Genomic DNA, 16,305 nt, shown 5'->3' on the forward strand with positions numbered 1-16,305 from the left:
AAATATATTTTTTTACATCTTTTATTGTTAAGCTTTGTACTTAAACGTAGTTTTCTTTCGGCTCTTGCATTTCTCAAAGTTTGAGACCGATATTTTATGTATCAAAAAAGTTCGAACGTTCAAAAAGTGTTGAGGTTCAGAAAAAAGATGAAATAATTTTCAGTGAAGTTCCTACCAAAATGCAGTACCTAAACGTACTTTATTGTACTCTAATACATTTCCCAAAGTTTCAGCTCGATATTTTATTTACAAAAAAAGTTCTTAGGTTCAAAAAAATATTCAGTGAACTGAAAAACTGTGGTCGGTAATATAGGTATTTAGCTGTGTCACATGCCCTTAAAGTTCCGCTTTTCCTTACAAAATAATTACTCCAAGGGACCCAACCGATGTCGGCTCGTATATTTTCTTCCTTCTCCCAAACATTCGATAAACTAACTTATTTAATTCAAGAAAAAAAGGCGGACAAAATTAACATTACAAGGTCAAATTTTTATTGCGTCACAGACTACTATTTACCCTTAAACGTTAGACACATTTTTTACAAAAGTACACTGAATAAATTAAACTAAAAATAAATAGAAGTATAATAAACGATTGGTTTATACCATTTTTCTTTTTAAAGGGTTTTAAGACCCTACAGTTATGAACGTGAACTTTGCACATGTATGTTGCATGTGTGTAAAGGTAGGCGGCAGATGTCAAAAACTCGCTTCTGCTACCAAGTACCATGTGATCTATCTAGTTCGTAATAAACAATAGGATAGGTTTTTTTTACATTCACACCGTCAATATTTTGGAGCAAAAACATGGAACTTGCACGCGGATTTATAGGCAAGAAAATTCGAAGTTCCCTTCTCGAAGTGTCCAAACAAATTTTCAGCGTACAAAAAGCAACTTATGTCAGGTAAATCTTTTATTACGTAAATGCCGAAAACGTAACCTCATTATTGTCTTGTTTGATTGCCGATTAGAGAATTCTAGATTTTTTAGGCGTTTTCAGTTTCGTGAATGTGGTTAATCATCCTTGCTTTGCTCGTTTTATAATCCCGAGCTATTATTAAAAAAATTGCTCATTTTGCAGACATAATTTTCTGTTACTTTCTTTCGTGTAAAAGACGTATACTTGGAAACGTAAATAAAAATAAGCTAAGTGTCAGGGTCGATCGCCGAAAGTATTTGTGCTACGTATACTCATCGAATTTCGGTAAACTGAGCCCGCATGTTAAAATTTGCAATGTTTTTTGCACCGAATTTCAGTGAGCGTATATAGATACATGTACAAAAATAAAATCATTTCTTGTGCAATAGTTTTCAGGGATTGCTGGAAAACAATAATTATCAAAAGTCAAAGAGTCCGTTTTTGAGTGTCACTTGATTAGAATCAAGTTAATTTTTTTCAGACTAACAGAAGTTGGGAAATTAGAGACTCCAAAATTACAAGGAAAATATGAAACAGGACAACTTATTTTACACAGAGTTTTTGGATATCGTGGAGTCATTCTTTTTCCATGGTTGGCAAGGGTATACGACAGAGATATACCAAGCAGGAAAGAAGGGTGGGTATAAAAAAACGTAAAAAATTAATAAAAAAGTTTTTTTTTAAATAGTACAAATAAGTAGTACATATCACAAGCGGCGGAGCCTTTTCTTTCTGAAAGTGGCAGCGACATAAACATATGATATTAAACGGTACAATTTGTACTTAGCATAATAATATTATACTATGTAAAAATTGAACATTCTCAAATAAACAATAAATGATATATAATGAATTCAGTTGTAAAATTCCTGTTGCTAAAGATTCCACAAAGATTTCAAAGATTGCCAGAAGATTTTAATGATAACCTAAACATTAAAAAGATTTGACAAAGATCGCAATGATTTTATAAAGATTTTACGAAGATTAAAAAATATTTCGCCAATATTTTGAATGATTCCTCAAAGACTTCAATAATTTTACAAACATTACCGAATATTTCAAAGATTTTTAAAGGGTTCATAATGATTTCGCAAATATTTCACTGGTTTCCTAAAGATTTTAGATAAATTTAAAAGGTTTAGCAAAGATTTCAATAGTTTACCAAATATTTCACAAATATTTTAAATATTTCGCGAAGACTTCAAATATTTTATAAAAATTCGAAATATTTGGAAAAGATTTCACAGGCTTATATTATTTCAAAAAGATTTAAGATAGATTTCAAACAGTGAACGAAGATTTTAATAATTTCCTACTGATTTCACAAACATTTCAAAGCTTTTGGATAGATTTCACAAAAATTTAAATCAATTCTTAAAGATTTCACACAGATTTCAATAACTTCAAAAAAATTACAGAATATTTCAAAGATTTTTTATGAATTCACAAAGATTTTGTAAAGAATCCACGAAATTTCAATGATTTTTGCAATATTGCGCAAATATTTCAGATAGATTTGAAATATTGCTCAGATTTCAACGCTTCACCAAAGATTTCGGATAGATTAAGATGTCCTCACAAAGACTTTAATGATTTTCTAAAGATTTTATTATGTTCAAAAATATTACGAAATTTTACCAAATTAAAAAAAGTCTCATGATATCTGAAAGATTTCACAAATTTCAATTATTTCAATTATTTCACAAAGATTTCTGGTTGATTTTAAAGAGCGCATAAATATTTCAATGATTCCCCAAAGATTTAAGTAGTTTCACAAATATTACAAAATGTTTCGCAAGGATTTCAGATAGATTTCAAAGATTGAACAAAGAAAGAATTCAAAGATTTCCAGTATCCATCCTAGCTAAGCTAGGATTAGTTTCCTATGGCCGGGAGTTTTCCTTTTATTTCTTAGCCGCAAAACACAGGTGAACAAAATAAGAATTTCTATTTTAGAAAAATGTAAACAATAAATATCGCATTTTTGTCTTCTAATTACTAAAAAATTTTTTCTAATATTCTTAATGTAATTCAGGATTGCTATGAGTCACGAATTTCTGGAAAGTCAGTGAATGTCAAGAAAAACTTGATAGAGTCAGGGGATTTTCGATAAACTAAAGTTGAAGTTTATCAAATTCTTTATGTCTGTTATCACTAAAAGTGTTAAATATAAATGAAGAAATATACCTCTTTGAATGAACATTATTGATCTCCTGGATGTAAATTTTTCTTTATACGTGAATGAAAAATGTATGAAAGCCAGGAAAATAAATAATTGATCAGAGAAATAGTTCATAGACGTCAATTTTTTTATCGGTTTGGGAAAATAGAATAGTCTTTCTAAAGATAAATTTGAACATACTGCATCGTAAAATACGTTTATGTTATGTTAAGGTTTTTTCACCGATAAAAATTCGATAAACAAATTTGATATGCCTAAAAACTAAAAGATAAAAAAACATCAAATTTTTAGAAGACGAATATGTTTCTTTGAAAAAATTGTGCTAGGCAAATCGATTTTTTTCTAAACACAAAACTCAGTATTTAAAAAATGTACGACATAACATTATGTATTTTCTAGAGACCTCAAAAATTTCAGCGTATTTTTATTCACAGAATGTAGTCAAATGTATCAGAAAAAATATCGTTTTACTTCTAAAGTGTTCCATATTACATTTTTTTAAAAAGAGGTTTGTTTGATATAAATTATTTTTCGTGTAGCAGTATTATATAAAAATCGGTCAAGATTTAAGTTAATTTAATTTGTCAACAAAAGACAAATAATAATAATTTTATTGATCTCTTGGGTTTGATTATACATTATATAGTATAACTGTTTTGTGTATGGGGCAGTCCACACAATGTTTGCCATCACAAATTTTTTTCAAGTAAAATATTTTTTTTCTTGTTTAGCACTCAAAAATATTCGATACGTATTTTTTTATTTCAATATGACACGCAAAGTTTTCTAGAAAATTAAAAAAAAATGTATGTTCATAAAAAAGTACCTTTTTTCAATTGCTTATACTGCAATATCAAGCATAGATATAAAAATTCATACGGAAGATAAAATGTGAGCCTTATCCTCAACTTTCGATTAAAGTATACTAAAATTCATTTTAATTATTTATTTAATAATATAAATCAAATATTTGTAAACAAATAGATTTTTTCAATTTGGACCTGTTTTTTTTTTAAAGTGGACTAAACTTTCTCTTGTTCTGATATAAGCAATTGAAAAAAGTACTTTTTTATGAACATAAAATTTAAAAAAAATGGTCTCGAAAACTTTGCGTGTCATATTGAAATAAAGAATACTAATCGAATATTTTTGAGTGTTAAACAAGAAAAAAAATATTTTACGTGAAAAAAAGTTTTGGTGGCGAATAATGTGTGGAATGCCCCGTATATTATTATTCCTATTTTTTTTAGAAAAGCCAAATAAATTGTTAAAAAAAAACATTTGTATGAGAAATAAATATTGAAATTAAATTTGTTCAGGTTGGCGCTGGACATCTTACATCAGGATGTTTCCCAAAAAGTTGACCATTTTGAGTTGTGGTTGTTTTCCAAATTTCTTTAGATGAATACATTTTCTCTATAAATATCTCAGTAATAAGGTATATAAATTAAAGAAGAAGTTAGTAAATATTCAAAAATTTAGAAGCCTTCGTTCAGAAATTATGAATATAAAAGTACTCAAAGTGCACTATCATCCACCTGTCCCAAACTACAAATTTATAATGAAAAATTGTTAAATAATATGAGCAACATTTTTGAATGGTTTAAAAAGGCTTTTTTCAACTATATTATTGTGTTGAGCTACTTGAACATTCACCTGATAACAATCAAAACTTCATTTAATAATTTCATAAAAAATACTCGAAATACTTGTAAACCAAATGGTGCCATACGTTTTCTAATATTAAACAAAAATTGAAATGTGAAATCGTTCTAGAAATGAGGGAGGGAATTTCAACAGCGTCGGAAAGGAAGTAAAAGGCAGAACACACTCATTTTATCAAGTTCTCATTGATCAAAGAGATTGTCCTCACATTGTAAGTAAATTAAGTATAAGACATTGAAACTTAGATCATTATTACGTTCCTTGAACCTTTTTAATTTTTCTTCAGCGAGCACAAACAGAAGCAGTAACGTTCCTGGGGAACCAGGAAGGCAGTCGTAGTTTATATGCAATACCTGGACTGGACTATGTAGCCCATGAAGATATTTTGCCATACACAACCAACGAGAAGCCCGCACTTCAACATGAGCTCATCGATAAATTTCTGGTCTATCATCCCAATAAAGATCCACCGTTTGTCGCTCAAGATACCCTCAGAGCTTGGCAAAAGAAAAATCACCCATGGCTTGAGCTTTCGGATGTACATAAAGAAACTACTGAAAACATTCGCGTCACCGTTATTCCATTTTACATGGGATGCAGGGAAAGTCAAACTACCTCTGTTTACTGGGTGAGTTTTTGAAATTGATATTTTGTTTTAATTTTAATTTTTGTAATTGGAAAGACTGTCATTGGGTGCTTTCAATTTTTTCTTTTTTTTTTTTAATTTCAATGGTTCTAATTCGATTAATTACAATTTTTGATGGTTTTAGTGGCGTTATTGCATTCGCCTCGAAAATCTTGGAGATTTAAGCGTACAATTACGAGAGAGACATTGGAGGATATTTAGTTTATCGGGAACATTAGAGACGGTTAGAGGTCGAGGTGTTGTTGGTCAAGAACCTGTGCTTTCGAGAACTTTGCCAGCCTTTCAATACAGCAGTCATGTCAGTTTGCAAGCTCCAAGTGGCCACATGTGGTTCGTATAGTAAATCAATAAATCTAATATAACTCGAAATTCTTGTGGTTTCAAGGGATATTAGGATGTCCAGCGACCTTAAAAATCTGGAATTCTCCTTGATTTTTTTTAACCTTGAAAACCTGGAAACAAATTTATCAAGATATAATTTATCTTTTATTTATTATAGAATAAATAAATAGATTTCTAGGCATTTTTGTAAACTTAACCAATTATTTTATAGATTGCAATGAACAGACTTTAATATTGTGAATAGTTCTATAAGTTTTTTATTTCTTCTCCGCTAATTTTTTGTGTGTACATTAGATTGCAAAATATTACTAAAGATTAAAAAAATTTTACAGAATTTTGAACAATGTGCAAGGATTTCACGGATTTCAACGATTTAAAAAAGGCGTGTATACCAGTTTTCAAATGTTTCATAAGAGATTCACAAAGCTTTTAAATCTTTCAAAAGATTTAAGGATTTCAAACATTTGAAAAAGGGTACGGTACACTAGATTTCAAAGAGTGTAAAACATTCCGAAGAATTTAAACGATTAAGAAAGGCTTCAAAATATTTGAAAATATTTTACTGAGATTTCAAAAGATTTCACCAAAATTTCCCAAAGATTTCGAACACTACATAAAGACTGCAAAGATTGTAAAGATTTCAAAGATTTGAAAATGGCGTGTAAACCATATTTTAAAGATTTTTAACATTTACAAATATTTATAAACTTTCAAATATTTCAAAGATTTAAAGAAAGTTATAGTAAATCAGATTTCTAAAATTTCAGAAGATTTTACACCGATTAAAAATATTTTAATGATTTAAAATAAGTACAAAAGATTTAAGAAGTATTTCAAATATTTCATACAAATTTAAAAAGAATATAAGAATTCCAGAGATTTACAGAAAGGTACAGTATACCAGATTTCAAAACACTTTAAAAAGTTTAAACGATTTTAAATATGTCAATGATTTCATGCGAATATGAAATATTTCACAAAAATAGTTCGAAGATGTTAAACTATCAAAAAATATTTCAACGAATTCACCAATATTTCAAAAGATTTCAAAGTTTTCAAGGATTTCAAAGAAGACTTATGTTCCAAAAATTGAAACATTTCTTTATTTATGGCTCTTTTTTGTTTAAAAATGGTTGTCCAATAACAAATAAAATGGCTTATTTTTTACATCTATAGCAAACGGTTATTTAATTATTTTTAAAAAAACCTGGAAAAACTTGACTCCTTTTCCTGGAAATTCTGGAAAAGCCCTTGAATTTCGTTTATAATAACCGCTGGACACCTTGGATACATGTATAATAATTTACGTACCCACTTCATAAAAATCGATTTTTCACCTATAACAAAGTTACGAGATTCCCAATAAAAGAAAAAACAACCAAATTCAGTTAATAAACACGGTTGTCTTGAGTAATAAAAAATATTTCAGGGGAACATTCAGAATGGAACGAGAAGATGGTTATGCCTTTGACTGCAGGATTCCACCCTTTTCCCTAGAATCGAAGATGGATGAAGCAACGACGCCGAATGCCAATTCGTGAAAGTAGCTAAATGACGAATTTAAAAAGTGCAAAACGAAGAATGATGTTTGATTGAACTCTTTAAGCCTGGAATAAATAATATACAAGATTTCGTAATTTACTTTGTACATAATTTAATTTTAGATTAATAGTAGGCTTATAGTCGTGTACCATTGTCATACAAAATAAAATATTCTGTATACTATAATGCATCACAATATGTAACCTTAGTTATTATTTTATTTCGATTTTTTTTTTTAAGTTCGCGCGGAACATTCAAGGAACATTGAAGTAAAAGATATGTTTGAGCAATTACATGCCAAATCAGCACACCCTGGGTTTGGGCACAAAAACTCCAAAATAATTTTTGAAACATTAAAAAAACCTAGGAGATATTAAAAATCGAAAATTGTGGTCGTTTTTTTTTTAACTTTCATAACTTAGGTGATTTTAGTGATATTAAGATATTAGGCTTCACAGACCGGTCCCTGTATCTCATATTGTACCCTATATTCAGCTAATGTCCCTAAAGTACCCTATTTTCAAAATTTGGTCCCTATGGGTACCCACTGTAAAACTATAAAAAATAATAAGGGCTGCCACATAGTCACTATCATTCACTTTTTCAAATGAAAAGATCAAATAAGTCACTTTGTATTAAATAAATTAACTCGTTTGTTAATCACTATTCATTTCAGGTCTATAACTATTTTTTAATTATCTTGAATTCTTTAAATATTTCAGATTCTGAGACATTTTAAAATAATATGAATAATTTGAAGGCATTTTTAAGATTTCAAGGTATTTTTAAAACTTCTAAGACATCTTCAGGAGCTTTTAAACTGAATTATTTTAAGCAATTGTAAAGATTCTAAAGAATTTTTTAAATGACCTTAATTAATTTAAAGTGATTTTAAAGCTTTTGAAATACTCTAGGGTAAAGAATTTTCTAGAATTTTTGAAGATATGGACCGATTTTACAGGACGTATGAGGTTTTAACAGATTTCACGTTATTTCATAAGATTTCTGAGGATTTTAATGATTTTAAGGGATTTTAAAACTCTTAATGTATTTTAATATATTTTACATGATTTCAGAAAATATAATCATAGAATTTCACGGGATTTTATTATATTTTAGTGAATGTTAAAGAATCTATTCATGAGAAGTGAGGTATTTTGTAGGGTTTTAAAGATTTGAAGAGATTTGGAATTCACGCTGAATACTTATTAAGTTATCCCAAATTCTTGGGAATTCTCTTGAATTTTATTAAAAAGATTTAAAATAATTTAAGTTATTTTAAAAGATTACAAAGAATTTTTTATTGATTACCTGTATTTAATGGGATTTAAAAGGATTTGGCATACTTGAGGGCATTTTAAATATTCGCAGGCGTTTTCAAGGGCTTTCGAAAGATATCAAAGGATTCGAAATATTTTAGGGAATTTTAAAAGATTCTCAGAATATTTGGGTCTTTTAAACGATTCCAAGGTATTTTCAAGATATTTAAACAATTTCAAGGGATTTAGATTGGATTCGCCTTTGGCACAGTTTATAAGGATATGAAAAGAAATTACGAGTTTGTTAGCCAGTTTTTTAAAAGAGATTTAAAGAAGTTCGAGCATTTTGCAAATTTTTGAAACCACTTTTTTTAAATATTTGAATTTTTCGGCAGCTATTTATAGTAGCAAAATACGAACAATTCACCCCTATTATTTTTTTAGATGAAAGAAAAATGACCAAAGTTATAGCATTTTCTAAACCCAAACAGCCAAACGAAAATTAACATTTGAATCCAAACAAAGCGTGATATGGGAAAAAGACAAGAGAAGAAAAACGATACTTTTTCAAGGCCCTACCAGATTGTCTAGACAAATTTTAAAATTTGCTAACAAAAAATCAAAAATTTACATTTTTATCCCAAAAAAAAAACAATAAAAAGCAATAACTCCATTTTATGAAAAGCAAAAATATGAAAAGAGAGATTGACAAAAATTGTGCACCTAAAAAAGAATAGCAAATTTTTCAGGAATTACGTTTTTGTAAGATAAGTAGTATTTTTTTATTTTTGAAAAACAATATATAAAGTAAAAAAATTATGATTGAGTTCAACGATACAAGCTACAAGAATAAGTGAGTCAAAATTTATTCCACCAAAATGCATATTATGAATTGTAATGATATAAATTGATTACAATGATGCATGTTTTAGCGCAGCTAAGAATAAAATTTAACACAAGATAAGATACAAATATTAAAGAAATCATGATAAATAAAACTTGTACTTTATTTTGCAAAATCTAAATACTCAATTTCAGGCAGAGGTACATCAAAAATGAATTATATTTCATATAAAAGTGTTGAGTATAATGTAGAAAATTGTACATTTTGAGCAAAATCGAGTGCGAAGCAAAAAATACGCGATGAGAATGTGTTCGCTAAAGCCGAAAGAGTTTTGACAAAAGAGAGTTCACAATCGAAAAATTACAGTTGTCGATTCATTGATCTTTAATTTTAAAAGGTCTGTGCACGAATATATGAGAAATGCAAAGATCGAGCGCGAATATGCAAATGTGAGAAAAATACAAAGGCCGAGCGTGTAGCGCGAGATAAATTTAAAATAAATAAGTAAATTTTAAAGATTAAATTCCTTAATTCAGTGAATTCTTTCTGAATTTTTAAAAGTTCTATATTCAATTGATCCTTATGAATTGCATCAAATTCTTCTCTTTTATCTTAAATTCCTCTAAATTTTTTCCAGTTTCACGAAAATTATTGGATTTTTTAATTATATTTTAACATTTTTTTCCAATTTATTTGAATTCTTTTGAATGTAGCTTGAATTGTTCTCAAATTTTATCTGAATTTGTTACACTTTGAGCGCAAAAAAGTACCCTATGAGCATGACAAAGAGTACCCTTTGGACCCTATATTTGATCCCATAGGGACTCGAGGCCTGAGATGTATTTTTTTTTTAATTATTCGAGACATAATAAAAAACGTACACAGAGACGACGCACATGATGTGAAAAACATAAACAATAGACACGGTAAGCTATCTATTAAAATATTAAAGTGTTATTCTTTGGTTAATATCTCAGTTGTCAAATTATATAAATTCTTTAGTTTAAAATTTTAATTTCATTAATAGCTATAATAATAAAGCTTCCAGTATTCCTCAAATATTTTTAACGGAGTACAATTGATGGAAAAACAATTACGATGCAGTACATTTTTTTTAAGTTATCAAAAAACATTCCAATCAAAGAATTCTCTTTAAATTATTTTTTGGAGACGTATATTTAATTGAAAAAAATTTTATTTTATTTTTTGAATAATCTTTTTGTATGAAAAATACCCTTAAAACAATTGTTTGTGTATGAAAAAATATTTGTGAGTAATGAATTTTCGTTTATCAGCAGGAATTATATCTGTGAAAATTAAATGTCGATCTCTTGAAAATCGCACTGAAGTAAAAATACGAATTAAAAAAAAACTTCCATATAAAAATAATTATTCGAATATTCTTAAAAAAAATATTTTTCCTTATTGGCGAAAAGTTTGGATAAAACAATTTTACACAGTAATAAGAATTCAAAGTGTCAAAAAATATTAAATGAAAACTATTTTTTCTTTAAACCATTTTTATAACGACGTACGTTTAATAAAAAAATGTTTTCTTTAATTTTTGTATACAAATTTCCCCCTAAAATTTTTTTTTTGTTTTAGAAAATTGTTGTAATCTTATATTTTGAAATTAAAATTGACTGATTTTTCTGCTATCATCGAAAATTATTTCTCTGGAAGTAAATTCATTTTCAAAATCACACTGTAGTAAAAAATATCAATTCTTCAAACAACATTGTAGTTCCTTTGAAAGTGAAAAACTTTGTTTTAAATCATGTTGTAGTACAAATTATTGGCTTTTAAAAATCCGAAAGCTTTCGAAATTAAAAAATATATTTCTTAAAAACTGCGCCTTATTATTAATGATATAAAAAATGCATTTTAATATCCTTCAAATCACTAAAGTTATGAAAGTTTAAAAAAAAGGACCAACGTTATTGTCATTTTTTCAACACCTAAGAAAAAATAAATGCAGCCTCGGATGTATCATGGAGTCAGTGTACCAGTGAGTGAACACTACACTGCAGTGACGCATGTTTTGCTCTGTGTAACTGTTTGTTTTGTGACTCGTATCACTGGGATTTGGCCGTTTAATCCTAGGCACGAGTGACTGAATATTGTATTTAATAAATGGGTTATTTAATCAAATAAATTAAAAACATTTACATGTAAATCAAGTATGTGACACATACATAGGATCCATAATTGAAATGTTTAGTAGAACATAACCTATGACTTATTAATTTACGTCGCATATATTTTGGCAGTAGAATACATTTTTCTTCGTGTTACGCTGTGCGTACCATCTAATAAGTTTCATGCCAAAACTTAAGATGCTGCAAACTTTAAACAATATGGTAAATGTTTTGGGATATAGTAAACTAATTTATTATAAAATATAGATTCTGATTATGTTAGTAGAGTTTATAAAAATTAAAAATAACAAATTCTATTACTTAGAAAAAATAAGCAAAGCAGTTTCAAATCTATGTTTCGTTTTCATATTTTTCAGAAGCCAGAAATGGAAAGGAACGAAACTTTGTCAATGTCAACAAAAATAAAAGAAGAGATTAAGCTTGAGGACTTGGACGTGGCAGAGGATATTTTTTTGTATGACGATTCTTTCGTTGACAGTTGCAATTTACTAGACTATGAAGCAAGTAATATCGTAGTCGACTTCTCTGCTGATGAAGATCCATTAAGTTTAAACGAAAACCTAACAGAAGACAATGAAGAAGTTCCCATTACAAAACTTTTGAGGAAGACTGGTAACTCGAGGTATGTTTTATTTTATGAAAACATTTTCAACTTCTCAACTAAAATAAAACATGCCTGTATTTTTTGCTGACGAAATTCTAATTAAATAATCTTTTCATGTAGCAAATCCGTAATGAAGCCTGATCCTTCGACATTGAACCCACTGTGTTTCAACGAAATCGATAGGAAGATATTTGTGTGCAAAGTTTGTAGAATGATAGTTGCGAAACGAAATAAGCGTAAAACCTACATCGAAGTGGAGCACACTTACACGAAATTGCACAATTTTCTGGAAATGGAGAAAATAAAACCCTCCAATGAACAAAAGTATCCTTGCAAATTTTGCTCAGCAGTTTCTAAATCTTCTCGACTCTACATGCTACATCTCGAGAAACACGGGAAGGAGTTCCATGAGTGTAACTATTGTTTCCAAAAGTTGGAGATAAAATGTTTTTTGAAACCGCTTACTCGGTTCGATGAGTATCCCTGTGAACTTTGTGGAAAAATTCTCAACAAGAAAGGTTCCTATGTCGCTCACATGGGAAATCATTACCGAAAACAGTGTAAATTCTGCGGCAAAATGTTTCCCAAATTTGCAAATTTGATATCGCACTCAGTTTGGTGCAAAGGTCGAACAATTTGTAGTGGATGTTTTAAAAACTTCGCCACCTTGGATGCCGTGAAAAATCATATACTGGTTTGTGAAGATATTCAAAAGTTAAATCGATCCTAAAAGTGATACTAGGTTCTTGTGTAAAATATGTATATATTAAAGATAGTAATTAGAATAAGAGGAACTTTGAGGCTGAGCAATAAAATATAATTAAATTTGAATTTAAAGAAAATTACTAATCTTTATTATAATAAAATAATGTTATTTGTGGGTGATTCTGAATCAATCTATTTCGATTATTACATTCTCGAAAAAGGAAAAGAAATAATTAAAAAATTTTATTTAATTAATAAATGTTAATTTTCCACATGGTGACAAACATGCGAAGTACAAAGAATATGTACGATTTTAAAAATGCATTTTAGTTTGTACATAAAAGTGTTTTATCGATTTTTTTGTGGCGGTTAAATTATTTATTGGATACTAAAAATAAGTTTTTGTCGGAAACCAAAGGTTTTAGATGCAATTTACATCTTATACAGTGAAAAAACACATTTTTGGACAGAAATATTTTTATAAAAAAACAGACAATTTTTGTACTATTTATTGTGATTTCAACAGATTTTAAATTTGTCACTACACATATTAATTGAAGTTTATTTAAGTTTACAATGCATTGAAACTTACATGAAAGAGTGAAAGAATGTTTTTTGTCGAATCATTAAAATTAGATTTATTCAAAGATTCTACTTGACTTTTAGATTCATTTTTTAACAACAAAACAAGTTATTTCTATTTAAAAAGTATAATAATCCAAAGAATTGAAGCCTGAACACCTCTAATATATATTTACGTTTTTAAAAGAGGTTACCTTATGTAATTTGGCATTCATTAGTGAAAAAAGTGCCAAAGATATAAAAATTCTTTCTGATAATAAGAATAGACAGGTTCTCAAAAATTATGAATGATGTTTCAAAATTTTATTTAAATTCTTTGACAACAATAAAAAACACAGTTTGACCTTCTCATCTTTTTGTGAAAATTTTGTAAAATATTATCTTTGTAATATATTAACTTTTAACTTTCAATTTGTCATTTTTTAAATATGTATTCAAATAAAACTTCCTCAATTTTCGAGACTTTCTTTGTGACTTTCAACAGGATTCTATTTAGTTTCGTGATGTATTGAGTGAAATATTTATACTAAAATACATAAATGTATACACAAGGATTTGATGATTATAATTTTTTAATTTTAATTGATTTTTGAAAAAAATCGAATTTTCAATATTATTATTTTCCAAGAAATTAATTAAAATGGGGAAGTATCATTGATAATATGTGAGAACCTGTTCAAAATATCAGGATATTTTTTAATTGACAGAACTAAATATTGGGATCAGCAAAACAGTTTTGCTTGGTTAAAATTACTGCTGTTAATTCTTATTATAAAAAATTCATTTGTATATCGTTGTAAATTTTTTCACTACTGAATGAAAAATTAGATAAGATAGCCTCTTTTAAATACGGAAATGCAATTATGCATAAATGTGTTTTAATTGCAAGAATCACAGGAATAATGTTTGTTTTTAAACTAGCATTACAATATATCAATCAGATCTTGTAGTTTTGCTAGAAATAATCCCCAATAAGGGGGTGTAAATTGGGCCCGAAACATGTTGGTTTCCTAGTAGTATAAAAAATATGGAGAAAGGAAAATTGAGATGTTTTGTTTGACTTCTTCCTTTTTTCAATATATTATTTTTTTGCCCGAAAAGTGAGGTAGTTTGGAAGCCTATTTTTTAATCATGAATCTTTTTCATGCGCCTTTTGAATAAGATTATTCAGAAAAATGTTTTTTGATCATATTTGCTTTTTATTATTGCTGAAAAATGAACATTAAAAAATCAGCGGCAATCGCTATTCCTAGAAAGAAGGCTTGAATTCTTCTTTTTTTATTTTTTTGAATTGCCGATTAAGCAGCGAAAATATTAAGATTCCAATTCATTTCAAAGCCGGTCGCAGCTGTCAAAAACGAACCTGAAATAAATTAAAAATACCATTTTCGTGTGACGCATTCGAAGACATTTTAAAAGCATAAAATTTACGAAATCTAGTAGAATTGTACATAAAAATACATCACTTAATCACAAAACTCTAGCTTTATTCAACATGTGATCAATTAAAAAAATATAAAAACATTTTTTTTTTTTTGAAATTTGTTCACATCGCACCTACTTGGTATAGTAATCAATATTTACAACTTGGAATGACATATTGTATTTCTAAATGCACTTAACCTTCCCTGCTGGAAGTAGAAAGATTAAAAAAGATGGAACTATTCTTTCTGTCTCAATAATTTTCTATATCTTTATCTACCTTTTGCGACCGAGCACTCTTATCCCGGTAAGACGCCTTGCATTAAAAGGTATACAAAAATTTCGAATCCCTAAGAATGCTGTTTCTGTCCTTCGTTTTTTAATCCTCATTAGGCGGCGAAAATAATATGATCCCAATCCCTTTTATAACCGATCGGAGCTGCCAGACGTAACCTCTAATAAATTAAGAACACAATTTTCGTTTGAAGCATTAAAACACGCTCTAAAAGTAAGAAATTTGCAAAATCTAGTAGGATTGCATACAAGAATACACCTTTTTATCGTAAAATGTTTGCTTTTTTCAAATATTATCAATTACAGAAATATAAAATCATGATAAAAAATTCAGAAAATAATTTTTCACGAGAACCATCTGTGTGGAAATTAATCCTGACATCGTAAAATGAACGATGCTATATTTTAAAAAGCTGTTTACCTCATTATTATTCGAAAAACAGTAAATAAAAATAGCGAAATTTGCTAAATTAAAAGGGACTAAAAATTTAAAATTGGTCTATTTCGTGGTTTCTGTGTGGTATTCAGAGAAATATTGTCGGTGCTAGGTTCAGAAAGAGATTCAATTTAAGAAATAACTTCAGCTGCTGTGGAGATTTTAAAGCAGGAGGACAAAAACAGGATCCAGAAGTATTCAATATTTCTCACGTTATCACTGGATGCATGCCATTTTTCAATACTTTTTATTGCAAGTCTTCTTACCGGGATCTTTCTCTATCCCTTAATCTATCTATTACGAATTTCAATCTTTTTCAATCTATTTCTTTATTATTCGTAACTGATGACCCCCTTTTTTTTATTTACCTTCTTCTATCTCATCAATTATAATTTAAATCCTTGTATATTTCTTTTTATACCTTCAGAGATTAAATACTCTTATCATTTTCTATCCTTAAAATTCGAGAATCCATAGAAAAGTAATGGCATTTATTAAAAAAAAAATAATTTGGCGCTGATCATGTATCAGAAGGACAACGTGGTGTCCATGCTTATATATGTTGTTTACATTTACCGTTAGTCACCTAGCGGTAAAATGTTCAGGTTGAGCTGGATAGGTCAAGGATAGGTTGATATAGAGAAGAGAGAATTGAAAAAATAAGCGTAAACATGGATTGACAAAGAGATAGAAAAAATAGAGGA

At 28.4% G+C, this 16,305-nt stretch overlaps 2 protein-coding genes across 3 annotated transcripts; both read left to right on the forward strand.

The window, feature by feature from the left end:
- The first annotated feature begins 513 nt into the window (after positions 1 to 513).
- Positions 514 to 7,428, forward strand: LOC117166908 (polymerase delta-interacting protein 2). 2 transcript variants are annotated; one of them, XM_033351358.1, is made up of 6 exons: positions 528 to 904; positions 1,401 to 1,556; positions 4,878 to 4,977; positions 5,053 to 5,394; positions 5,537 to 5,742; positions 7,184 to 7,428. In XM_033351358.1, the coding sequence occupies exons 1-6, from the start codon at positions 807 to 809 to the stop codon at positions 7,293 to 7,295; spliced, it is 1,014 nt and encodes a 337-aa protein (XP_033207249.1). In that variant the 5' UTR covers positions 528 to 806; the 3' UTR covers positions 7,296 to 7,428. The 2 variants fall into 2 exon arrangements, with proteins under 2 accessions (XP_033207250.1, XP_033207249.1); XM_033351359.1 differs by lacking the exon at positions 1,401 to 1,556 and having other exon boundaries at positions 514 to 904.
- Positions 7,429 to 11,422: 3,994 nt separating this feature from the next.
- On the forward strand, positions 11,423 to 12,999 carry LOC117168357 (zinc finger protein 763-like). Its single transcript, XM_033353945.1, has 3 exons — positions 11,423 to 11,759; positions 11,915 to 12,180; positions 12,283 to 12,999. Exons 1-3 carry the CDS (start codon positions 11,721 to 11,723, stop codon positions 12,890 to 12,892), a joined length of 915 nt encoding a protein of 304 aa, XP_033209836.1. The 5' UTR covers positions 11,423 to 11,720; the 3' UTR covers positions 12,893 to 12,999.
- Positions 13,000 to 16,305: the final 3,306 nt, after the last annotated feature.

This window comes from Belonocnema kinseyi, chromosome 2 (assembly GCF_010883055.1).
Source record: "Belonocnema kinseyi isolate 2016_QV_RU_SX_M_011 chromosome 2, B_treatae_v1, whole genome shotgun sequence".
Lineage (NCBI taxonomy): Eukaryota > Metazoa > Arthropoda > Insecta > Hymenoptera > Cynipidae > Belonocnema > Belonocnema kinseyi.

Excerpts from the sequence above, each read along its gene's own strand:
- LOC117166908 (XM_033351358.1), top strand. The coding sequence starts at position 807 with ATGGAACTTGCACGCGGATTTATAGGCAAGAAAATTCGAAGTTCCCTT. Across the intron at positions 4,978-5,052 it reads AAAGAGATTGTCCTCACATT|CGAGCACAAACAGAAGCAGT; the intron begins GTAAGTAAATTA and ends ATTTTTCTTCAG. Across the intron at positions 5,395-5,536 it reads AAACTACCTCTGTTTACTGG|TGGCGTTATTGCATTCGCCT; the intron begins GTGAGTTTTTGA and ends TGATGGTTTTAG.
- LOC117168357 (XM_033353945.1), top strand. The coding sequence starts at position 11,721 with ATGCCAAAACTTAAGATGCTGCAAACTTTAAACAATATG. Across the intron at positions 11,760-11,914 it reads TGCAAACTTTAAACAATATG|AAGCCAGAAATGGAAAGGAA; the intron begins GTAAATGTTTTG and ends CATATTTTTCAG. Across the intron at positions 12,181-12,282 it reads AGGAAGACTGGTAACTCGAG|CAAATCCGTAATGAAGCCTG; the intron begins GTATGTTTTATT and ends CTTTTCATGTAG.